At 40.7% G+C, this 26,155-nt stretch overlaps 1 protein-coding gene across 29 annotated transcripts in view; it reads right to left on the bottom strand.

The window, feature by feature from the left end:
- The window catches only part of ptprt (protein tyrosine phosphatase receptor type T), a 490,886-nt gene that overhangs the window by 176,782 nt on the left and 287,949 nt on the right, over positions 1–26,155 (bottom strand). For all 29 annotated transcript variants that reach the window (XM_030051856.1, XM_030051857.1, XM_030051859.1 and 26 more), the window contains 3 exons: positions 20,644–20,845; positions 14,155–14,257; positions 8,559–8,835 (listed from right to left, as the gene is read on the bottom strand). In XM_030051856.1, coding sequence (XP_029907716.1) covers positions 8,559–8,835; positions 14,155–14,257; positions 20,644–20,845 — 582 coding nt within the window. The remainder of the gene's footprint in view (positions 1–8,558; positions 8,836–14,154; positions 14,258–20,643; positions 20,846–26,155) is intronic.

Raw genomic sequence — 26,155 nt, 5'->3', positions numbered from 1 at the left:
CACATGCTTCCAGTGCTCTCATTTAACTGTTTCTCACTCTCAATGTCCGTTCTTTTTGTCTTTACATTGTGATGAAGCTGACATCACCTGAAAATGGCATATGCCTCCCAATATTCTGACTCTTTTCGTTCCGTCACTCCCCCTGTCTCTCTCTTTTCCTGCCTCCATGATGTGCTGTCACCGCAACATGTATGTACTTGTCATACTGAGAATGGCCTCCTTCACACGTTGGCCCATTTATCTTCATCAAAGAGGGCGACTCCGGCAGCTGCCAGTGGTGATGCCTGTCACTTCAGCATTTGAGGAAAAATAAATAAATAAATAAAATCACTCACTCCTCACATGGAGTTATTTTCCTCTTAACTCAGCCTTTTCATGTGGATTTGCATTGCCTGGGACCACAAATAATACTGAGATTCTTTTTCTCTTGGAAACCTGGAGACAATAGAACCTGTTTCAGGACTTACATTTAAAAAGCTCATATTTTGGATGTACCCTGGTGACTAAAATGAGAGTGAAACTTTATTTTTCTGAACAATTCCTCTTGGGAATGGAGCCAAAGAGCAATATTAGTTCAGCAGGCATGGAGTAAAAAGTGGGACTTCCACAATGGCTATGTATGTCTACAGAAGTTATCCAAAGTCGACACTGCATCCTTGCAAAATTTCAAGTTCTATTATCTTGAGACGTGAAATGAAAATCCATTAAAAATCAAAGCACCTTCATTTATATGTTAACCAGCAAAATCAAGACACAAACAAAAGCCCAAAAGCTAGTACCGTGTATTAAATTGGAAATTGATAACAGTGTTCTATAGTGTTAGCAAGTTAAGTAGCTGGAGTGGTGGAGTGGTTAATACTTGTGGATTTAGCTTATTTGCTAAATTAGCCTGCTAGTATTTAGCTCACTAAAAGACCAAAGCAATACTTTGCTCAAGACTTCCCTGTCTGACATTCCTACAACTAACTGCCTTAGTTTTACCATCACTTTGTAAGTGTTGCTTTCCCAAACTAACATGCACATATGACTACACAGATGACAGTTTTGCTCAAACTACTGTTTATAGCTTTATTTTAGCTGAAAGATCAGGGAACTTCTGCACTTCCTGTATCACTCCACCAGAGGAACAGTATTCTCCACAGAGACAGAAGCAGATTGCTTGAATTTTCTATTGTTTGTTTTCTTCACTGAACACATACACACATATTCAAAGACAAAAATATCAACTTGTAGAATTTAAATTTAGAAATTTGAGTGGGTTAATGTGGATTAATTAGGAATGTTAGGTAGGGGGAAGGCCAGCTCAATGGCAGGAGGCCACCAGTTAGCATTTGGAGCATCCAGCCAGTATCCAGCACTCAGTAACAATGAGAGGAAGAGAGCACCACTACTGTCCTACATAGCGGCTGGTGGTGGAGTGAAATAATATCACATTTTTGGGTGAACTAGTAATGAATTAACCTTGAACCCCACCATATAAAGTTTTCTCAGGTGTTTCTCTTTTCTATTGTGGTTGTCCTATATTTAGCAATTATTTGCGAGCAGCCAATTCTCAGGTGAACATCCATGATGGCAGCAGCCATGGTGGTAGGAGATTTGTGACGCAACTAATACAGGAACAATATGTATATTTTAGTCGAAGGTCGGCCTCCAGGACTAAACTACAGCCCACACACACACACACACACACACACACACACACACACAGTAGTAGACAGCCAGATAGCAATTATCGCTCCGTTCTCAAAACTTGTAATGCTGATTGATAAAATGGCAGTGACATGCATGTGCCACACTGTCAAGATGTGATGAGAATGGAAGGCAGAGAGAGAGAGAGAGAGCAAGCGAGAGAGAGAGAGAGAGAGAGAGAGAGAGAGAGAGAGAGAGAGAGAGAGAGAGAGACAGAGAGAGAGAGAGAGAGAGAGAGAGAGTATAAAGTTTAACATTTCACATTTCTATAACAAAGCGACAAAGCATCAAGTCTATAAAATCTCTTTGGCAACCCCTCAGTAATTTCTTTTTAAAGTGCCATCATATGTTTTCATTTTGTGCGATCAATAAATCATTTTAAAAAAGGGATAGTGCTATTTTTTCGGATGGTGGATAAAACAGGAGAAAGGCAAATCGTCTGTGTGCATGCATGTTTGCAGGTGTACGCTATAGTTGAACATACTTGTTACTGTCACAGTTGTGCGTGTGTGTGTCTGCATACAGATGCAATGAGAGAGCCTATGAAGTTAAAGAGCAGGGAAGATGAATGCTAGTGGATGATGCATGGTGTGAGGCTCTCAGCTGGATCTCTCCACAAGAGTGCCTCTTTCTGTCTGTCTGTGTGTCTGGCTTCTAGGCTTTCTGGCTGAAGGACTGATTAACTGGTTGTGTATGTGACTGTGCACTGTAAGCCTATGCCATGATGCAGGATAAAGGAGTTTTACAATGTACAACACTGCAGGTAGAGCTACGGCAGGAAGATCAAGAGCTCATTCATTGACTGTTGAAAGGACCATGCCAGTGATTTGAATGTTCATCCTATTCACCACAATTCACCCACGGTTTGCATCGCAACAAACCATTATGCAAATCACGTGGGGGTACTTAGGATTTCACAACACATAATCAAAATACCTTCGACTATGAATTTTTGTCGCAAAAGTTGCAACAATTCTGCTTCCATTCATAAACCACAACAACAACAGTGCTGATGCTTTTAGGAAAACTAATTTGGACAACTTTCTTACGGTGATGGAGAACTGGTGTGAAGAAAGTTTGAGGACTCCGAAAGTTCATTTCATATCATAGTGAAATGAATGGAAACCAACGGCTGGATAAAAGTTAGGAAAAATGATATCAGAATTGCAAAATACAACTGCTTGCTTTGGGAAAAGTTTAGCAGAAATGCTAAGTACATTTTGTATATCACGCTAAACATGCAAAACACCGTGATGGTCCTTTATCCCAATCAAATTTATGTTTCCCACCCTAAGTGTGACATAAGTTAAAAATGGCCACCATGGGAAAAGTGGTCAATCCCCTCAGTACCAATGACTTCTGCTCTGTAGAAATTGGCCCTATCCCACCTATTTACTGTCCATTTGGAGACCCAACTGGCTCACTTGATTCATAGCCACCATGAATAAAAGTGTTGCCTCCATGGTGCTCATGCTAATGGGGTAAACCTCAGGAGGTAGGTAGCTGCAAAGTTAATAAATGGAGGGCCAATTTATAGCCCTGACTTGATCCAGAGAGGCTCGGAGACAAGGGGAGGGGAGTTGTTTACTGTGGAGACACTGGAGACTGTGTGTGTGTATGTGTGTGTTGGAAGGGTATAGTGTATGTGTGTGTGTAGTAGCTAACTTTGTCTAGCCTGACAAGAATACTAAGTCTCGATGGGAGATGCAGCTGCTGTGTGGGTGAGTGTTCTTCCTCTCTTTCTCTCTCCCGTTCTTTCTCTCTATCAAGCAGTAGTTGGGTCAGCATTCTGACCGACAGGCAGGATTTCCAACCGTGTGTGTTTTCTGTCAGACTTCTGGGCGCTCTGATTGGCTGTCGGGGTTCCCAGGCAACCCAAGGTAGCCAGGGTAACAACTTTCTTCCTGTCTCTCTCTCTTTCGTTCTCTGTCTCTCTTTCTCTGCAACTATGGTTTTGCTAACGGCTCTTTCTGGTGCCGAAAACTCTTTTTCTGACAGTCATGTACACACACACACACACACACACACACACACACACACACGTTTGCTCACATGCATACACAGGTGCCCACAAGCCACAGGTAAGCAAGCATGTACGCTTACACACAGATATACACACACTGGGGAAAAAAGTGCATTAAGGGATTTTCCAGGCAGCTGAGTGCATCTTGATTGACACCAACTGTCAGTTGGTAAAATCTCTTCTCTCTCTCTCTCACTCTCTCTCTCTCTCTCTCTCTCACACACACACACACACACACACACACACACAACCTCCAGAACGTGCACTCTGAGGTTTGCTTGTTTGTGTGTGTGTGTGTGTGTGTGTGTGTGTGTGCATATGTGTGCATGTGTGAAAAAGACTGATTGTCAGAGTACTTTGGCCAACCCCTGAGGCTTTTTACTTGTCAAGAAAGGTGTCTGCCTGCATTTTTCAGTGCGGGAGGGCATGTTTTCTCTTTTTTGTGTGTGTGTGTCACCGTTTCTTTTGTGTTGTGCCATTTCTCGGCCCATTTCTCCTCTTCTTCTGCCTCTGTTTCCTCCAACAGACCCTCCTCTCCTCTCCTCTCCTCTCCTCTCCTCTCCTCTCCTGTCCTTATTTCATCTCCTTTCCTCTCATCATGTCTTCTACTCTCATCTCCTTGTTTCCTTTCCTCCTTCAGTCTTGCACCTTCATTGCTTTGTAATATTTCAGGTTTCTCCTTTCCTCCTGCACTTGCTTTCCTCTTCCTATTTCCCCTTTCCCCTCACTTCCTCCCCATTTTTTCATCCCTTGTTCCCCTCCTTTGTAACCTTTCCTTTCCCATCCCCACTTTCTCCCTCCCCCTGCATGGCTCCATCTTTGCCTTCAGTCTGATATCTTCTTTAACTTCTCTCTCTCTTTTCAGACTTTCAATCCCCCACCATCCCTCCCTCCATCCCTATTTTCCTCTTCCCCTAGTCCCATGTCGCTCTTGCTCTTATTTCTCTTACGTCCAGCCCCAGGCACTTTTTTTTCTGTCTGTGTGCTTGCCTTTAATGTGGGCGACGTTTATACGTGCGTGTGTGAGCGTGTGTGTGCATGTGTGCGTGTATGTGTGTGTGTGGCATCGCAGGGCACTGAGGGAGACATCAAGATGGCCGTTGGTGAGCGGTTTTGATGTGCGGAGCGTCGACTAATTGGCACAATGATGGGAGATGAGAGACCAGCATCAGACTGATGTCACCCCAGAGGGAGAGAGAGGGAGAGAGGGAGAGAGTGGGGGGGGGGGGGGGGGGGTGGGGGGGTGGGGGTGGATAAGGAGATATAGTGAAAAATTAGGAAGGGAAAAGGAGAGAAAGAGTGAAAGACAAATAGAAAGAGGGAGGAAGAGAAAAAAGTAGAGGAGAGGGGGAAGGGAATTGGAGTGATAGAAGGACAGAGGGAGAAGACAAAAGTGAAAAAAAATCTAAATATTTTTGTAGGATTTGTTTTCCAATTACTGAGGAGAGAGAAAGAGAGGAGGAAGAGCAGCGGGGAGGAATGAAGACAGAAAGATTTCCTCTAAATGTTGGCGGGAGAGAGAAAGAGAAAGCAGCACAAATTGGAAAAAGAGAGACAGCGAAGTGAGATGCTCTCCTTGAGGAAAAGAGAAGGTTGATGGACAGGTGGAGCTCAGAGGAAAAAAAAAAAAAAAACAGCATTATCCACGTCAGCCAAAGAAAGAGAAAGACACTTTCATCCATGAGATCAAACTCTGACAAATCAGCCAAGTCCTCTAAAATGTAAATGAGTACTTTCTCTCCAATATGAGAAATCCACATACCTAACACCTACTCTCACAAAATGATTGACAGCAAAGAAATGAAAACAAATTATGTCACTTTTTGAGGGCTTGTAGATAAGTTAAGTCCTTGATTGACAAAATAATATGTTCACAGATTCTCTTTTCTACTGTTTATTATAAAAATACTAAATTTCGGAAACAAATTGGGAATGGAAAACATTGGAAACATTTTTCTTTGTTCAGAGATGTGGCTCAACAATTTACTTGCAGTCATAAATACCTGGCAGTGAAACTACTGTTTTTGTCTGTTGGCTGCTGTGGCTAATGGATTCATCAAACAAGTTAATTTATCATTAGCCGTTGTGGTTTGAATGAAAAAACAAGGAAGGAGTAAAAGGATTGTGGAAGTATTGCAGTTCACTCCATGATAAAGCTTAAGTTGGCATACACCTGGAGGATCAAACTAATTAGACAAAAAGCGATGGCATATTTTGAAGGGGTGTTCTGAGAAACACCTCACAAAAAACAGCAGATAAACCACGGAAAATCAGATCAAGAATTTCCATCTCACTGTGTTCTCTCACTGCAAGGGAAGACTTGATTATTCCAGTCCAAATCCTGTGTCAAATCTAATCAAAGAAGCTAAAATATTACACCACGTATGAAGTATTTTAAATCAAGTCATATGAAGATGAAGTTGAACAATGTATTTCCTCAGCATCTATTCTGCATTAGTGCTGCAGACAATGTTTTTAAATGCTTGTGAAAGGCATCTGAATGCAGCCTGAGGCTTTAAGCACAAGAACTTTGATGTTAATCCAGCATCACTGATCTGACGTTTAACAATATGATTTTAATATTTATATATGTAGTTTTCTTGTTTTGTTTGTTTGCTTGTTTTTTTTTTTTTGTTTGTTTTTTTTAGCTAATTTTCAGTTTTGTTGTTGTCGTTGCTGTTGTTGTTTTGTTTATTTGTTTGTCTGCGTTGCTTTGCTTGCTGGTGCTAATTTTCAGGGTTATTTTTTTCTTCTTTTATGTGCTAATTTTCCAAAATATTTTTCCCAAGGATGTCATGAATTTTTAATTATCAAATAGTCACAAATCCCCCCCACACCCCCAAAGTAAATTTGATGTTAGGCTTCTCATCTGATTTGTTGAAGTAGGTGTCGTGGAGAAGTTGGGGAATCGGAATAAAAAAACTTTCAATCAGTTCCCCAAATCCCTGTGGTCTTTTTGCCTGAAATGCCCATGCCTACTTTTTACCAATGTTCCAGTAATTTTTGTGAATTGCTGTGTTTTAGAAGGAAATCAGGTGAATTTGCTCAGGTTTCAAAAAGATAAAAACAAATTTAGCACTAATGTCTCCCATCCTTGTGACTTTCAATGGCTAAAGCAATGTTTAATTTAGCTGACACCTCCTATTTGGGAATGAAGCACAAATGTAGCTGTAGGTCTGAAAAAAAAGATCATATTTACTGGCAGAAATTCATGAGATTTATGAGTGTGTGTCCATTTTTTATGCCTGACTTCCTTATCAAATCATCTGGGCTACAGTGGCTGCACAAGCCCACATGCTTTTCTATTTGCTTTTTGAACCCCCCCAGACCCCCCACCCCCCACCCCCACCCACCACCACACAGCCGAAACAAACCTCACATTGATTGGATTGACTGAGATCCAATCACATAAGAAACTCTGATGTGGCCGGATTTAGGGTCTGCACATATACAAAGCACCATCGCACACACACACACACACACACACACCCCCACAAGCAGAAGCACCACACTTTCACATGCATACTCATCTACTCACACACGCACAAATTCAGCCATCCAGGCACATACACACACCCACTCACACACAATCTCTATCTGTTTGAGTGCATTGTGGGAAATCTGTGTGCTGGAGGAGGATATTACATCACAGCGCCAGCCGGCGCTTGGCCCAGCCCGCTCGCCAAACGCAGTTACCGTGGTTACGACAGTGGAAAATTAAAACAACCCTCACAGGAGTTCAGAGTATTATGGAAATTCAAAAGCCAACTTCAAGTTGTGATGAGTTATGAGAAGGGGGAAGGAAGGGGGGGTCTGTCATCGTATTTGCAGATGGTGTAATTGCGAAACAAAAGTCAGAGGCAAACATAGAGATGAATTCTGGGAGCGGAGATTCCCAGAGACAGTGTAGAGGGAGGCACTTTGTCATAAGGAGCATCGTAATATCCACTTCTCCTGCTTTGTTAACACACTGTCATCTAAGACTTCCAAACACAGTGTTTTTGAATATCCATGGGACAATGTGGTGTTACCAATTAACTCTTCCAAGAAAGCTGCAGTGCAGTTTATTAGGAGTAAGAGCATGATCTGAAGCAGCTACAAGAAAATACCCCATAACATAATGGTTAGACCGATCAAAGCCAATGAAAAAAAAAGTCAAACCACGGCCACTGACAGACAGACAGAAAAAGTGAATGCAGGACAGTCTTTTGTCCATCAGGGGCTGTGCTGATCTTTTGCTAAACACAGTAGAATATATGGCAGTCAATGGGGCCTAAAGACTAAAGCATTTAAATATTTATCAGTAACTGACCATGAGGTCTTATATTCCTTATGCTAGGCTTGGAAAACCAAGCATAATAAAATGAATTGAGCACAAACTGCAGCCTGCTCATATTCAGCTATTTCTTCAAGAGCTCTTATGTGGTATGAACACCAGAAATGGCAAACTATAGCAAAGACCACAGATGCTAAAGACACCATTCCAAACTGGGACAGGGATCAGATTTGGTTTGACTCCCTATGTTCCCTGGCTACCAAAATCTCTATCCAGGAAGGGACAGAGACAACTATTTGTTGGCACAAAAATGGCCAAATTAAAAGATGCTGCATATCAGTACAAAGATAATGGCAGCTTCAATCAAAAAATACTAGTATCAGTGTGCAAAAACCCATGTTGCCGGGTGACTGAAGATAGTCTTGACTGTGATAATGGGCACTTTGGTGTTTGCCAGCCATACTTGGCTCTATTTTAAAGCTGTTGCATCACAGCCTTAACCCATAATAACACTGGAGAACATCCTCGCGTATTACAAAAGCTATAGTTCTAAAGAGCAGTGAAACTCACCCCGTTGGCTTTGCTCATGGCCTGGTAGTAGATGCTGTAGCTTTTGGCAGGCGACAGCGGAGGATTCCAGAAGCCGCCATAGCTTTTGTTGTCACCCACTGTGAAGGGCTGCACCACTGTGAGGCTGGATGGGGGGAGCTCGGCGGCAATGTAGTACGGTGAGTCCAAGATGGAGGCATTGCGGAAACTGACTGGGGCAGAGAAACACTCGGGGGCCTCGGTGGTGGCACGTCGAGTCTTGGACTTGCGCTCCTCCTTCACAACAAGCTGATAGGAGCTGGAAGCAGAGAGGTGCATGAAGCAACTTGGCATGTTGTGCAGGTAAATGTTTCACAAACTGAATTCTAATATCCATAAATCATGTGGCTTGATGCCAGTAAACTGCACACAGTACTCTCAAGATATCTCTTTTTGACCAAAACAGTTCTGGTTCTTGAACCAGTTCCCTTTGGGATTGTTGGAACCAAGGTGCTAACTAGTGAACGAGCCCACATTTGCACCAGTTTGGAGTGACAACATTGTGAAGAAGCTGTCTGGGTCACTGCCCACTGGCTCCAGCATGGTGGTGGCTGAATTCAGTCCTAATCTGGTGGATCCAGAACACTGTCCAGGATTTCATAATACACCCCGACATAAAACCAGTCCAGTGCCACTTTTCACTCCTAACTACTTTTTTGGAGTCTCTGTACTCCTTCATTTGTTTTCACGTGTTGATAATTTGGTCCTCTGTTGCTAATAAAAGCAGACTCTGGCAACTCTCCAACAATTTTGAGATACAATTTATTTTTTCTAGTATTCTCTTCCTGAAATGAGATGTTCATATTGAAAGAAATCGTTTGGTTCCTCATTCCAATTTCTCCTTCATCTCCATCTCTCCCTGTAGAATAATACTTGTCCATGCTGTCATCACAGTACCCACTTCAGGTCCTACTATTTTTTGGTTCCTGATTTTTATTATGGTCTCAATGCTCAAAACAGTTCAGAATCAGGTTTGCAAACTGGAATAGAACCAGCTGTTGTTGGTCAAAAAAGCCTAATATTTATAAACCTGTCCAGACAGTGAAACATTATTCGAAAAGATAACAAACTGAAAAGAGAGGCAAAAGAATAGTATTGGTGAGTCCAGCTTTCTCTGGAAAGAGCTGCTCATTGGTTCTTTGGACACTATAGTCTTTACATTTTGGACCATCACGGTTTCATCTGGTCAAACAGGGCAAATCTATAGGGTCTTAATTAGGGTGGATAGGATGTTCCTCTCTTTTGCAGCCATGCTTTGTAATTTAGGCTTATAAGACAAGTATAACATGTAGCTTTAAACCTTTTCAATTCAAAACCCTTTACCCTTAAGCCCACCCAATTAACCTTTGCCCTGTTAAATTTAACCTTTACCACTATCCCATCTAACCTTTCCTGTTTTGATTTAGCCATTACACTATACTGCCTCAGTTTCCACCCTAAACATTAACCCTGGCACCAGTATAGAGCACTCAACCTTTGAAATATTGTGCTATCTATCCATTTTGGCTATGTAAAAATAGTCTAGAGAAAATTGCTGTCCTTTAAACAGGAGGACAGATTGTTTTAAGTGTCATCCCCCCTCCACCCTAAATGGTAGAAAGCACATTTTGGAAGCAAACTTTTAACTTTTCAAAGTAGATGGAAAATCAGTCCTTGTGCCAAGTAAGTAGAAATATGGAATTAATGTGAGAAGGTCCTCCTGTGTGTTATTATATATTGGGTGTTGGGTGAGGATGTGTAGATGTACATTTGCGCACACACAAAAACATGTACATAGAACATGTTTCTTTATGTAATCTAAAAAGTGCTGCTTGTATAATTGTAGATGTGTTTTTTCTGTATACACCTGTGTGTGTGCGTGAACTCCAGCAGATGTATGTGTCTGTATGTGCAAATGTACGTGTCCTGGCTCTAACAGGTGTGTGTGGGTGTGTTTATGTACTCCAAAGGGTTCATCTTTGTATGCGTCTGTGTGTGTGTGTGTTTTCATTCTGCTCTGAGAGGCTTCATGAATGGCTGAGGACTCCTTTAGCAGTCGGGACAAACGCAGCGGCCCTCCGCAATTACCTCCATCCTCCACGCCAAGAACTCACTTCACAATTATACGCAATTAGGGAAATGTATGTTTCTGTTAAGGGGGCTGCGGCCAATTATCCCCAGCTCCCGTTTGGCAGCTTTCATAAAAGATAATTGCTGATGACCAAAGATTGAGTCTCTCTCTCTCTCTCTCTCTCTCTCTCTCTCTCTCTCTCTCTCTCTCTCTCTCTCTCTCTCTCTCTCCACCCTGTGTCTCTTAGCCTTTTCTGCCTTTTCCCTGCTGGTGAAATATCCATTTCAAACTAATGGCTTTCAGAGGGTGCACAAGTGATGGAACACAGTTCCAAAAGTGGAAAAGTGGATAGGGACTTATCATGTCTGTGTTTATGTATGCTTGTGTGTGTGTGTGTTTATGTCCCTTTTTCTATGTGCAAGTGTATGTGTGTGTCCATTTATGTTTGTGCATGTGTAAACGCGTGTCTGTCTTTTGCAAAAGTAGGCGTTTCTGGTTGGTGTTTCTATACGCGAGTGTTTGCAGATGCAAGCGCACATCTGTTTTTCTGTATGTACATAAACACAAGTGTATGTGTGTATTGTTTCAATGCGTTTCTGTTTCAATGTGTGTGCTAGTGTGTTGATGCAATCATGTGTTGATGTACACTCTTCTTAAGGACATTGGTGTGCCCAAGTATGTGTCCTCTATTTACATTTGTGCGTATGCACGTGTGCATATGTGGTGTGTGTGTGTGTCTCTATCAGCCATAACAGCTGCTCCTCTAAGCCTAACCATCTCGATAAACATGCCTCCCTAGATACTTTTTTCCTTTAAAAAAAAAAAAAAAAATCAAACCAAAATACACTTTCTTCAAAACATGATCTTCCCAGAGCTGCCTGCATATTAGCGAATGATGGCTTTTGCACGCTACCGTGTACATCTGTTGGCTCTCAAAACATGCAATATGTGCACAAAACACACATAATATGCAAACACGTTAAGGGGTTTATCTTGGGATTAACACACTTGAAAGACATCGGTGTTGGTGTGCAGCCCTGTTTAAAGCTAGATATGTTTATCGTGAATGGAGAGATACTATATGGGATTTACAGAAATCAACACTGAACTGTTGACCCACACTCAAGCTGTTTCTCAAAAATCTATCCTCCCCAAGTCCAAGTTGAAACGATATATATTCCCCACACACTCTGGTTGAAACTGCACCATCCTAAAGGCAATAAGAGAGTAACGGTCTTCCCTACAGTGTAAAAAAGAGTAAATTAACTATGGTTCCATTTGAAATGAGAGAAATGTGGAAGTGTGTGTATGTGACTTGGCTTTTGGTCCTCAAAAGAATAGAAATAAGGGGGAACATTAAAGGCCTCACTTTTTTAACCCTCTTGTTAATTTCAAATTTACTAACATTTTTAAACCTCCAGAAAATGATTATAATAAACATTGTTAACCATGTTTATGAGTCAGGTACTTTGTGTCTTGACACCCTCACCCCCACCCCTGCCCCCCACTTCCCCAGTGTCATCCAAAACAATAAACAGTTAAAGCTGTTTGTTTATAATTCATCTTTATGAAACTAAAGCATTAGGCGTAAAATATTGATCTTATTTTATCTTATCTGTTTTATACACTGAAAACAGCCTGGGGTCAAACTAACACCAAAGAAGCGCTGATAAATATGTACAGGGCATTGAAAACAATTTTACGTTTACCCATTTGTCCACATTAAATTAGGAAAAGTCATGAAATATGACGCAAAAAAAAAAAAAAAAACAACTTCATACTGAATGAGGTCAAATTGACCCCTAAGATAATAGGAGGGTTAAGATTCACATAACACACATAAACACTGTTTGAAAAGAGGGACTGGTGGTTTACATTTCATTTCATTTGGTGTTTTAGGGAGTAATGTTTTTTCCACTGGTAAACTGGCTAAAATGATGCACAGCTGCTGCTACAATCAAATCTAATGGAAGAAAGAAGTAAGCTCTCCTTCCTCTTCAACTTTTTTTTTTTTTTTTTTTTTTTTTTTACCTTGCATCACATCCTACTGTTTTTAAACACAGAGCACTACTGGTGTTCATATTTTCCTGATGGAATGCAATCACTTGCTCTCTGTTTTTGGATGGCGTCCAATGTTGAGCTTTTGCTGAGATGCAGCGCTCATCACTCTCAGTTTTAGAACAACTGACCAATCACAAATGAGAAGGGACAGGACAAATAATGATGAACACACAGTGAAAAATCTAGGAAGAAAATTTTTATCACAGCAGTGTCGGATCATCTAGAGTTTAGGATTTCAGATCAGAAAGCCACTATAATCCAGTTGCAGGAGAGCCCTGGAATGAAATATGATTGAGCTCCAGCAAAAAGCTAGCCACCTATGTAGTCTGATTACCCACTGCTGGTAAGCAGCTGGCCACGATGCATGCATTGTCATGGCAATGGCGTAATAGCATCCTTTTTCTCCTCGGACTGAAAAGGTGTTAGAGTCCCAACTATGGTAGCGTCGCATGTTAGTTTTTTTTTTGTTTGTTTGTTTGTTTGTTTTGATTTTGTATTGCACTGTTTGTTTGTTATTTGTTTTTTGTCAAGCAAGCACATCCTTTGTGTGCACGGCCACTTTATGCATTTTAGACTGGCTTTGTTCTTTAAGGTGAAGCATGTAGTCGGTTAGGATTAAGGCTTAATTGAAGATTTAAGAAATGAATTCAGTCAGTGAAGGTCCTCACATGCAAGTATGGACATGCATGTAGTAATGTGTATGTTTTTGCTGTTTTTGTGTTCATGTGCGCATCCAGCTGTGTGTTTGAATGCTTGCATGTGTCTCTATTTGTTTCTGTAGACTTTCAGGTTCACGCATACTGGCATGTGGTTTTCATCTGCATATGACTGTGTGCGCTTTAGTGGATTTAAATCTGTTCGCAATAAATATATTAAATATTTGCGTACTCAAATGTATTTGTGTGTATGTGCGTGTGTGTGTGTCTGTAAATGTTTGAATCATTCTGAGCAGAAACTGTCCCCAACTCCACATTCCTAGTCCCTAAAACTTATTTTATTTTTTCCTTGTGTGTCAACAAGCTGTCGGCGGGGAGCTTTGACTCTTCTAAAGCAGTTAAGCCTGTATTTTCCGACTCAGCAGCCAGGCAGTGCCAAATTATTGTCAGGAAGTTTGGCTTGTAATGTCCACTACTGTATGGAGGCTCCGTAAAAGCAAGAGCTAAAAAGCTACAGGATTTTTGTGAATATAGAATACATGTTTTCCCTGACACATTTAACATTAATACGTGCCCCTCTTAAATTTAATGCCTGTGCATACAAATTGGACTTCTATGAGTGAGTGACTATATAATGCTTTTGAGAGGCCTCTGAGGAGACCATGGAAAGGAGAGGAAAGAAAACGAGATGAGGCGGGGAAAGACGGGAGGGGAAAAATGTGAGGAGAAAAAGAGGAGGGGAAAGGAGAGGAACAAAGGAGGTGATGTAACAGGGAGTGATAAAACACCCAGTGACATCTGGAGGAAGTACCTGACAGGGGCACCTCGCGATTGAGCAGGCTTCAGCAGGATGGTGATGGTGGTCTCCGTCTCATTCAGTGGAGCCTCAGATTCATACTCTGGCATCATGGGAGCTGATGGGAGACAAAAAAAGACAGAAGGATCAAGTATAAAATCCTGCGTGATTGTGCATCACATAGGATGTTTTCCTCAGTTTTCTTCCATTCTTAAGTTGGCAGAACAATGTTTACATTATACAGTATATGACAGCCAAACCAGAGGTTTATATTCATCTCTTCCAGTTGCAGAAGTTTGCTTGGAAATATGTGTATACTTGTAGTTGTAAGGCATACTAATGCTATGTTATAAGTTATGATATGCCATGAAAGCTGAAAGCAACTTATTTTTTATTTCATCACTGTTCGGTGAAAACCTTGCATCTCCAATTTTGGTGAATTTCATGTTTTAACTTAATTTGAAGATTTACATACTCATCTATGGATTTAGAAAGTTGGTGATATCTTTTCAAAAGTAATACAGTGAACTGAAAAATGTACTGTTGTGAAACTAAAAACAAGGCTGTTTACTTATATAAATCATCCAGTTTGCTGCATGTTCTAATAATTTCCCTGTATTGTTTTAATATTATCATATAATCACAATGATGGACCTACTACACACAGAAAGCCTCCAGTCCCATTACCCTGCATTATTTCTTTGATAGATGTCATATCTTTACATTGGTGGTACAACCTCAATGCTTATCTGCTAACCGCATCAACACCTTTCACTGATTGATGTGGCATTTAGAACATTAACCTCCTGTCCAACCCCCACCCAGCCCCCTGTCTTCCTCTCTGCCCATCCATCTCTTCATCCGTCTGCACCATTTAATTTATCTCTTTATCTTTCTGCCCCCTGAATGAGATAATGAAGATTTGGCCTGGCGTGACATTTGGAGGAAGACATCTCTATCATGTGTGGAAGCGCCTGTTTTTTTTCCCAGCTTAACAACATGCTGTTAAGACAGGAGAGGGTGATGGAAGCTCACTGAAAAGGTCAGGCCAAATCACTGAGAGTGTTGATGGGACAGACATCACTGATAAAAGCAATACATTTGAATTGTGATACCATGTAGCTCCATTAGTGCAATCAATAGAGCAAGGCAGCACCCTTGCCCAGATTTGGGTTGAACCCAAACCACATCCAAGGGACCTCCATGCTAAACATGTGGTACTTTAAGGCAGCTTAGACAAAACCGTCCACCAAACAGAGGATGTTTAAGGATAGGTTTGCTTTTTTGGAAGCCAGACTCCAATGAAAAATCTAGCATCTTTTAGAATCGCACAGAACACAACTCCATCGGGTTCAATGAGGAACTTAGAAGCTGTGTCAACTCATTGGACCGGACTGGCATACTGGCACAAGGGGATGGTAAACTGGAATGTTTTTTTTTTTGTTTGTTTGTTTTTTTAGGCTCATATATATATATATATATATATATATATATATATACACTACTCACAAAAAGTTAGGGATATTCGGCTTTCAGGTGAAATTTCAGGATGAACCTAAAATGCATTATAACCTTCACAGGTGAACTTAATGTGACCTTCTGTAAACTTTTGAATGCACATGTCCAACTGTTCAATGTTTCAGTACTTTTTGCACAAGTTGCTGTTCTCTAACAAGGAGTTTAACGGCAAAATTCACAACAGGTGTTTGATCCATGAATCGACCAATAAATTTCCTGGTTCAATTAGAATTGGTATTTAAACAGTCCTCCTCATCATGCTGTTCACATTTTGACATCATGAGACCAAGACGACACCTAACAATTGATCAGCAGCACCTCGCCATTGCGAGGCTTCAAACAGGATGTTCTCAGACGGAAGTGGCCACTGAGCTTAGAGTGTCACAGAGTGTCATCAGCAGGTTGCAACAGAGATACAGAGAGACTGGAAGAGTCACAGAAAGGCATAGAAGTGGACGTCCTTTGGCCACATCCCACACTGATGACTGCTTCATTGTGAACAGTGCCCTGCGGAACCGGATGATGAATGCCACTCAACTTCAGGCACGTTTACGGGAGGTGAGAGGCACCCAAGTGTCACGTCAGACCATTCGAAACCGTTTACATCAGCATGGTCTGCGTGCTAGACGACCTGCAAGGGTACCTGACCACACCACCAGGAACAGGTGTCATCGTCTTGCATGGGCCAGGGAGCATTTACGCTGGACGAGGGACCAGTGGGCCTCAGTGCTGTTCTCTGATGAAAGCTGATTCATGTTTAGCAGAAATGATGGCCGCCAACGATGTTGGAGACGTCAAGGAGAGCACTATGCATCAGCCACTGTTGTCACCAAACGAGCCTTTGGTGGTGGTGGTGTTACTGTGTGGGCAGGTGTGTCTAGTCAGTACAGAACTGCCCTACACTTTGTGAATGGTACAGTGACAAGCCCATACTACCTGAATAACATCATTAATCCAGTCATTGTGCCCCTGCATGAACAACACAGGCCTAATTTCATCTTCATGGACGACAATGCTCCAGCTCATCGAGGTCGTATCATTAGGGAATGGCTGCTGGAGACTGGGGTACCTCAAATGGAGTGGCCTGCACTTTCTCCAGACCTGAATCCCATAGAAAACCTATGGGATCAGCTGAGTCACCGTGTAGAGGCTCGTAACTCTGTACCCCAGAACCTCAATGTCCTGAGGGCTGCCCTTCAAGAAGGGTGGGATGCCATGCCTCAGCAGACAATAAGTCGACTTGTGAACAGCATGAGACGTCGTGGTCAAGCTGTAATTGATGCTCAAGGGCACATGACAAGTTACTGAGACATTGACATTTTTTGTTGTGGTATACCCACCACTGTTGTTGGCTTTTGTTTCAAGAAATTGTTTGAGATGAGGAAATCACCAGTGTATGCTTCTACTTAAATGCCCTACTTTCATGATATAATATCACTGTAGCGTGAACTTTTTACATTTTCCATAAATTTCACCCGAAAGCCAAATATCCCTAACTTTTTGTGAGTATATATTTTTGCGAGAATATATACATATATATATATATATATATATATATATATATATATATATATATATATATCATACAAAATCAACTTGGACCCCAGACGTTTAAAAGAACCAGGCGGCTATTCGCTGCAGGCCTTTATTTATTTTTACACAGACCTGCACCAGGCCATTATTGTGATCACAGTTACTGTCCAACATATTTACAGTCAGTCGATTTAAGATTACGCTACACCCTTTTTTTTTCTAACGTTAGCTAGCTCTCTTATTTTGACAGAAAACGGAAGTGCCGCACAGTTATTGTGCGGCATATTGTGCGGTATTTCGTCCGTCCTGTCTAATTGACTCAACTGCACCTGTTACCCTCCACTAGCCTCATCAAACAGTCGTGAGTGACAGTAACTGTTAGCTTGCCGATTTTGTGTTTTCCTGGACATAAAAACACCATATTACTTAGGAGTATTGTACAAATCTATCATGACATCAAAAGAGGTGAGGACTAGCAAAGAATTTCAGGCTAACATTTAGCTAGTGATGCCCTCAGTCCTGGAATTCCCCATGTCAGCTCGACCTCCAAAGTGTGGGTTTTTAGCAAGTGAGCTCTACAGCAGTGTTAGCTAGGAAAACATTTACCTGCTGCAGTGCTGGTAAGACTGCAGCTGCTTCAGTTCCAGTAAGTAGGATACTTGCACTATACTGGATGGTTGGTTGGTCTTACCAGAGCCCAGACAATACTGTAACCCGACAAGGGGAACTAAAGCCCAGCCTGCCTGCTGAATGAATTACTGTAGAAAACAGGCCTTTTTGATAGCAGCTATTTTGACTTGAAATAGCAGATAAACACAGGTGTTACAAGGGACATTGATGAGGGTTCCATTCCATTTTAGGTCGAGCAGAGCTGGGGTCCTGCTACTGTGCACGCTGGCTCAGTGGAGAGGCTAAATGGAACACAGCCTTAATTAACGTCATTAGTAACACCTGTGCTTACCCTGAGATTTCATAACAAACTGGCTGCAGTGAACAAAATAACTATGAAGCCACTAAAATTAAAACCCATAAACCCAAAACCCTCCTGTGATAAACTGTCACTTGCAACTCACTTGTTTAAGTGTATGTTGAAATGTGGCTTGACATTTTACATAAGGTCTTGTGTGTTAGTGGCTTTCAGGTCCTAAGCACTCAGAACATCCTGCTGTTTTTCATTTTAACCATCTCATGAGGGAGTAATTTACACCTGGGATACAAGGTGAATGCAATTAACTGAAATTTACTGGCTGGTATTACAGAAAACCAGCAGCAACATGTGTCCTTTTTCAGGGCAAAGAAATGGTCCACTGTAGATTAGGTCCACAGCAGATGTAGGTCCACTGTGTTATTTTGTCACAGTTTTGTAATAAAAGATGATATGATGTAATCTGACCACAAATTTCATTCTAAAAACTTTGATTAAATATTGGAAATAGACATTTGGACACATTTAAGTGTTTGCCACCATTTGACAAACCTAACACCAGTTGTGTCGTAAACAACTTATGGAGATCCTACCATTGCTAGTCATTAATACTGCCACTTCTTGCTACTAGATTTATCAGGAAACCTAAACCAGTTTTGTAACAGAGTAACAGTTTTGTTACTCAGATCAACCATCGGGCCTTTGAAATGTAAAAATACCATGCTGCAATCAGATCACCCAAATGAAGCCTGTATTATTAGACTGTGGTGAAACTAATTACCAGCCAGTTTGTCACCTCTACAAGTCACTTTGACAGCTGTCCATCCTATGTTTAATCTTTCTTTTCAGCTCTAAAATATACTAAGCCTCTGAAGACACAACAGCACACAGTTCACAATCTAGCTACAACTGCAGTCAGCTGATCAAACCTGCACAGTCCACATACAGTAGCACAGAATGATCATTCCCATAGGCTTATATAGGCAGTACCAGCAATTGAACAAGCTTTCATCTTACACTTATCCTGGATCTAATTTGCATTACTACAACAATGGTACCTATTCTGGAAGTCCTAATTCATGCAATTATCCTGCACTAGCACTGCAGACAATTCTCTGATGTTGTACAACAAACCAAATCAGGATATTGTACCACAAACCGTACTGTCTCAACCAGAGGGCACCAGATCATTCCTCCTAACTCCTAATGCAAATATTGATTTTACTAAACAATTTCTCTTTGACATGGAGCCAAAGTACAGCAGTGGCTCAGCCAGCACACAGTACAAAGTGGGACTTCATATTACAAGAGCAACATGACATCTGTACCAGTTTGTGATTCAGAACTGCCATGACAGTCTCCACAGATATCCTGATATAAAGCACTGCTAAAGGTCACCACTGACTCAGTGAGGAGGAAGAAACAGAAATAACAACATCCTGCAAAGGAATGAAAGATAATCTGATTCCCTGTTATGGAGGGAATTATTAGAGAAATAATGAAGAAGAGAGAGGAAGACAGAGATGACACAAGGGATAGAGGGGGGTGCAGACGGGGGAAAAAGAGGAAGAGAGAGAAAAACAGAGCGGAGAAAGAGAGAGAAAGAAAGATAGAGAGAAAGAGTGTGAAAGACTCAAAGGGATAACGACAAAATGTAAAGAGGTGAGTTGGAGAGACAAAGAGGGCTTGTGAGAAAGCCATACAGACAGAGGGAATGGACAAAAGTGTGAGAATGCTTACTGCGCTCACAAATTGTTTTTTTTTTTCTCTCTTTTCTTGCTTCAGTCATTCTGTCTGTTAAACAACAAAAGATGCCACTCAAAACAGAGAGGGAGGAATTGCAATAAAAATAGAGGAGCCCTTGTGTTTGTGAATACAGGAATATATTAACATTTTTTCTTCATGGTTGTTTATGTTTGTTCTTTTTGCAGTGCAGTTGGCATTTTCTATGGACCACGGATGGTGACAAAAACGGGGGCAGAAATGGAAAGAGGAAAGTTTGATGGATATGCAAACAGTGACTTTGACAGAAAAAAATTTAAATAAAAAAAGATAGACATATGAAAAGAACCATATACAAACAAAGGGGCAAGTGCCAGTTAGTGGCACAGTACCACTAACTAGGGACACTGCGTCTTCATGTGGACTCATAACACCCAGGTTACTATACAACCCAACACTCTACCAAAGCTTAATTTTATTTTTATTCTACAAATATCTCATGGAGGTAGAGCTTTCCTGCAGGCAGAAATAGTCTTATGGGTTGAATTAATCTTGGACGGGCACAGCCAAGTAACAACAGCTTCCAAGTTGGTCAGAGATCAAGTTAGCTCAATGGCAAACCTGAATGGAAAAGAACAAAATCTGGTCACTATCTGTCTATCTATCTACCTCCTCTCTTACACCTTGCCTTGAACTGCGATTCTTTGGTTCATTCCCATTTCAGGTTTAACTTAATAAATGCGATGATTTCTGACACAGATAGGTTGTTAGGTACCTAAAGAGTGAGACAGAAGAAGATTCATTACCAGCTATCTTGGTGGCAATCCGGGTGGTGACAGGCGGACCGAAGCCTTTGTTGGTGGAGGCTTTGAGGGTGAAGAAGTAGGTGGTCCCGGGGTAGAGGCCCACAAACAGGTGGTGGGTCTCGTTCCTCAGCTTGAACACCCGTCCCCTTTGGGTGGTCAGATCAGCGCTAGGGTCCAGTGAGCTCAGAGCCTTGTATGTGATCTGGAAGGGGAACAGGACACGAGCAGTTTAGATTAGTCTGGATTGGTTTAGTTTTGTTGCATTATTTTGATGTCAGCACACCCACATTAGCTGTTTTCTTTTCTGTATCCTCTTTATCTGCTGTAGTGACCACATTTCCCCAGTTAATTTAGTTTGGAGGATTCAGTTTTGCTTAGTTTAGCTTTACTTTAATATGTTTTGTTTTCCTTTATTCAATTTAGTTAAGTCCAGTTTTGTCTGGTTTAGCTCATTTAAACTCAGTTTCATAGTACAGAGTAGTATATCTTAATTAAAAAAAATAATAATAATAAATGAATGCCACTCAGTGTAACAAAGTTAAGCTCAGCATAGTTCACATTAATTTAGTTTAGCAAATTTAAGTTTAGCCAAAGATCTTCAAATGATGTAAGCCACACACACACATAGACAGACACACACACACACACACACACACACACACACACACACACACACACAGACACACACACACACACACACACACACACACACACACATACACCACCCCAACTTTCCTGCATGTCACATTGGAGTAAATCGCCCGTTGGTTATTAAATTGTCGATTCCGGAGACAGAGCTGTCCAAATGCAACTTGGAGCTTACTACAAGTTTGACTTTCCCCATGATTCCCATTTTTAGATTGGAACAAATTGATCAAATTGACCTGTGGCCAGCAAATTGGCTGAAGCACTTCAGTGGTTCCTCTGTTAAAAGAACTGTAAATGTCTGTCGTAATGTTGCTACTGGCAAGTTTCCATACGGACTGTCATCTTTTGCACGTATGCACCCACCCAGCCACACACACACCCACACACACACACACACACACACACCAGAAAAACACACACACACACACATACCAGAAAAACAGAGGACAACTGTCAATGTAAATGCCAATCATTACAAAAGACTATTGACAGGCTGGGATAACCCGTTAATGATGCTTTAACCCCAAATGCACTTCAACACTTCAACATCAATAGGCAGGGGTGTGTGCATGTGTGTGAGAAGGATGAGTTTTATGCTTGTTCAATTCACTTTGGGCGCACTTTGATTTGTCTTTCTCGCTCAAAGTGAGCAAAAATAGATTTATGAAGCAAGAGAGTGAAAGAGGGGGATAAAGAAAGAGATGTGAGAGAGCGAGAGACACTGATGCAATGGAATAGAGGGAGAATGAATGACAGTGACAGAAACCTGACAGAGCAAAAACAAATATAAGAAAAAAGGGGAGTGAAAAAAAATGTAGGCTACTAGTGAGAATGAGAGAAACCTAGAACGAATGACAGAAAGACAGAGCGAGCTGGAGGGGAAAAAAGGATACATTGAGGTAAAGAGAGAGAATAAACGAAATAAAGACAAAAGACGGAAAACAGATTTTCAGAACACAGATTATCTGATAAAAAGCGTGTGAATGCAATATTGTAGCATGTATGTGATGCATAAACAACTTGTGTGTTTGTGTTGGACTTTTCATTGTTTTACAAACTCATTTAAATGGAAATATTTTAGACTCTGGAGTTTGAAGTCACGAATGCGAAGGAATTTGTTAACCAACTTAGTTTTAGAACCAACGTGATGGGATCATGGATGGAATCAAATCTTTTGGTATGGACTCACCATCCCTACAGTGAGCTAAAAATCCACTTTGAAGTCCCAGGTGTCTGTCTTTCTCACCAGCAAATGAATGCAGCATAACAGTTATCGCTAAAATCATTATCATCTAATGGCTGAAATCCTGAGTCCTGATTATCATAAAATCTAATCAACCACTGTCCATCAAACTTAAGCCAAACCTGTTAGTAACATTTTCAGACATAATACCTTGATAACAGACACATTACCTGCTTCCACTGCCCACTACCTCCTTATTGGCAGAGGTAATGACAGAGCTGGAGAGATTGAGAGACATAAAAACAGTGGGGAAAAAAATCATATGTCCTTGGACAAATTTGTCTATTGATTTAGTGATTACCTTGTGTGGTATTATTGAACCACCTTTTGTTGCTTAATGGTTATTTTATTATAGTGTAGAATACAATCTTGTCCAGGCCATGTGCGCTTAACAAGAGGCTCTGCTGGAAAGAGTACTAGCAACTGCTACACAAGTAGAAGAATTGTTTGCCTATATTTTAACCCTATAAAGCCATTTGTATCATATATGATACACATTTTCAATTCCGTTTTTCGTTTTCAGTTTAATCAGTACTTGACCAAAATACTGTTGTATACCTTTGAACACTTTGAACACCCCTGTTCACCCTGGACCATACCACTGGCACTTCAAGTACATATTATATATCATACACCAGAAAGGTCATGTAATAACATATTTTTTGAATTTATATATATATATATATATATATATATATATATATATATATATACATATATGTTTTGTTATAGGACAATAAAGGGTTCAGTTTCAAAAAATTGGAATTTTTTGCCAATTCTTTCATAGTTCAGGCTTTATAGGGTTAAAGTAAAATAAAAGTGCTACTGTAAAAACTACTTCAGCAAAAGTAAATGTAGATCTTTGATATGCACTCCAAGTAAAAGTTAGAGTCACTTTTTAGAAACAGAAATGCTTCTAGATGCACCATTTTTCATGGAACTTTTTAAGGACAGGGATAAATTACCAACAGTACACAAAAAGCTATTCAATTACAGTAACTTGAGTAAGTAATGTAATGTAAGTAGTTATTTTCACCCCTACAAGAGGTACAATACTGATAAAAATACAACACATATAGTCAGCGCATATATAAGTCATTCATTTTCCACATCTGCTTATTTCACAGGGGGCTGGAGCCAACCCCAGCATGTTTTGAGCAGAAGTGTCAAACTCATTTTCTAATCTGGAAGTCTTTGAGCCTGAAATATATTCTTCCAGGAAAGAAACTTGACAGAAGTGAAAATAAGTACTGTCAAAAAAAGAAACTTGACATACGATTTAAGGGCTGATTAACAGAGTGACTAACCAGCGACAATGTCTCTAATCATTTATAAATTGATCTTGTTACAGGATTTGAGCCATATTGTGATGTCTCTTGGTTAATAAACCCATAAAACCTGGGCTATGTCAAGTTTCTTTTTTTGACAACTGTTATTTTCACCTGTGTCAAGTTTCTCTTTTGGAAGACTATAAATCACAATGAACTAGCTTATTGCAAAACTTAATTCTTTAATCATTTGGACAATAAGGGTCAATAAAATATGAAGTGAATTTCTTTTTCAGCGCACCTAAGCTCCACAGTGAACATTATCGCTCTTCAACTGGGGTGTTATTGTATCAGCAAATTCAGCAGCAAGGGGTAATGTTCTTGATCCTAACGATGGACATAATGATCTTTTACCTCATTAGCTTGAGCAGCACATAGTGCAAGTACATACTGATGCTTAATGAAACGGTATCTTAAGTTTAGGCTTTGTTCAAACACCATTTGCCCAACTATCTTTATATTTTGAATGGATTTCATTTGGTTACACTGCATGGTAATCGATTTCTAAAACTATAACTTAGAGTTAACCAGCCTCAGCAGAAATACTTTAGCCCAAAGGAAATTGTGTAAAATATTGCATTTAAATATTTTCTTTGTTCTTTCAGATATGCACCAATCTGTTCCACAAGCACAACATGTTTCATTTATGCTTCAGCATGGCTTCCAGCGCATATCACTCCTAATGGCCAGAGTTGAGATATGAGCCTGTGTATGCCCATGAATCTACAAATGACTCTGTTTTGGATGACATTACATTAGGTATGGCCTTTAAATCACCAAATGCTGGAAGGGTACACTGCTACAGTACAAACACATGCTTCACAGGAGGAATAGGAGTGATATCCAACAACACACACCTTCATCTTCATAGCCCACCCTGCAGATTCTGATAGAGATCTGATAGGAAGTAGATCCGGCAGCTAACGTCCACACAGTAGCCTTGCGCCAGGAAGAGCTGACCTGATAGTGCTTTCACAAATAATTGTAATTGCACACAAAAAGGGTATAAAAACTTTTTTGTACTGCATAATCCGCTTATTCATGTTGGTTTATGTGCAAAAAGTGTTATTTTGGTACCCCCTTGACCTTGCTATGGAAGTGAATGGAGAGACAAAAGACATATTATTCTGGATTAGCAGCCCAAGAGGGACTTCATCCCCCCTTGAACCCTTCCCTATATGAGAGTAACAGAATGTATATGATCAAACCATTTTGATGATCCACTAATTGACCAGACAGCTACAGATGGTTGGCAAACCTGATAATTTAAAATACTGGAATGCATCTTTTCTAAAATTGATTCCCCTACAATTCAGAGGCAACTGAGGACTGTGTTTGAGGACTACATGTTGCATGTAATTACAGATTTATACCATAATGAAGGAATTATCCTATCCCACTCTCAAAACAGGGTGAGAGACAGCATGTGACAAGTGATTTTAGAGTTTTGTTTGGTACGCCATCTATTTCTATTAGTAATATTAGCATTCACACATTGATTTGGAATATAATTATCCCTTTTCATCTCTTGTTCTAGTGTTTCCTTTAAATGACACTAGTTTCTTAAAAGGCTACATCAAACAGATTTGAACACCCAACACCTCTTACTACTCTGTTATTTGTTGTTTTTGCTTTGGCAATGATTTTGTGTTTCCTGCCAATAGTGCAAGTGCAACAAGGAGAAAAAAAATAGAGGCAAATTGTAAGAATAAATGAGACAAAGAGAATGTGAGAGCTAGGCAAGGAAAGACAGAGAGAGGGAGATAAACTGCAAGAAAAGAAGAGAGCAAGAGAAAGATATGGACAGGCGAGTGAGACAAGCAGATTTAGAGAAAAAAAACTGAGACAGAAAGCAAGAACATATGAGAGAGAAACACACAGTAGAATGAATGAGGGAGAGAGATAAATTGAGGGAGGGAATAATGAGATGAAAACAGTGATACTGGGACAAGACAATAGATAGAGTGAGGTAGAGAGAAAGTGGAGGAATCAAAGAGAGAGAGGGAGAGACAGCAGGAGATAGATGTTTGTGTAAATGGCTAGCTTGCTAAGTTAGATGTGTGTGTGCGTGCACATGTGTGTGTGTGTGTGTGTGTGTGTGTGTGTCAGGGAGGAGGGGGAGGGATCTCAGCTCTATACACTGCCGGACGTCTGGCGGCCTTCATCCATTAGTGGACTCAAATCAAAGGCATTGACAGCTGGGTGCCTCACTTTGACTAGGCCTGCAGGCTGGAGAGGCATAGAGTCGGTCTCTGTGTGTGTGTGTGTGTGTGTGTGTGTGTGTGTGTGTGTG

The sequence above is a fragment of the Myripristis murdjan genome, chromosome 5 (assembly GCF_902150065.1).
Source record: "Myripristis murdjan chromosome 5, fMyrMur1.1, whole genome shotgun sequence".
NCBI lineage: Eukaryota > Metazoa > Chordata > Actinopteri > Holocentriformes > Holocentridae > Myripristis > Myripristis murdjan.
Note: the sequence above shows the minus strand (reverse complement) of the source record. Positions and strands in the feature narration are given on the sequence as shown.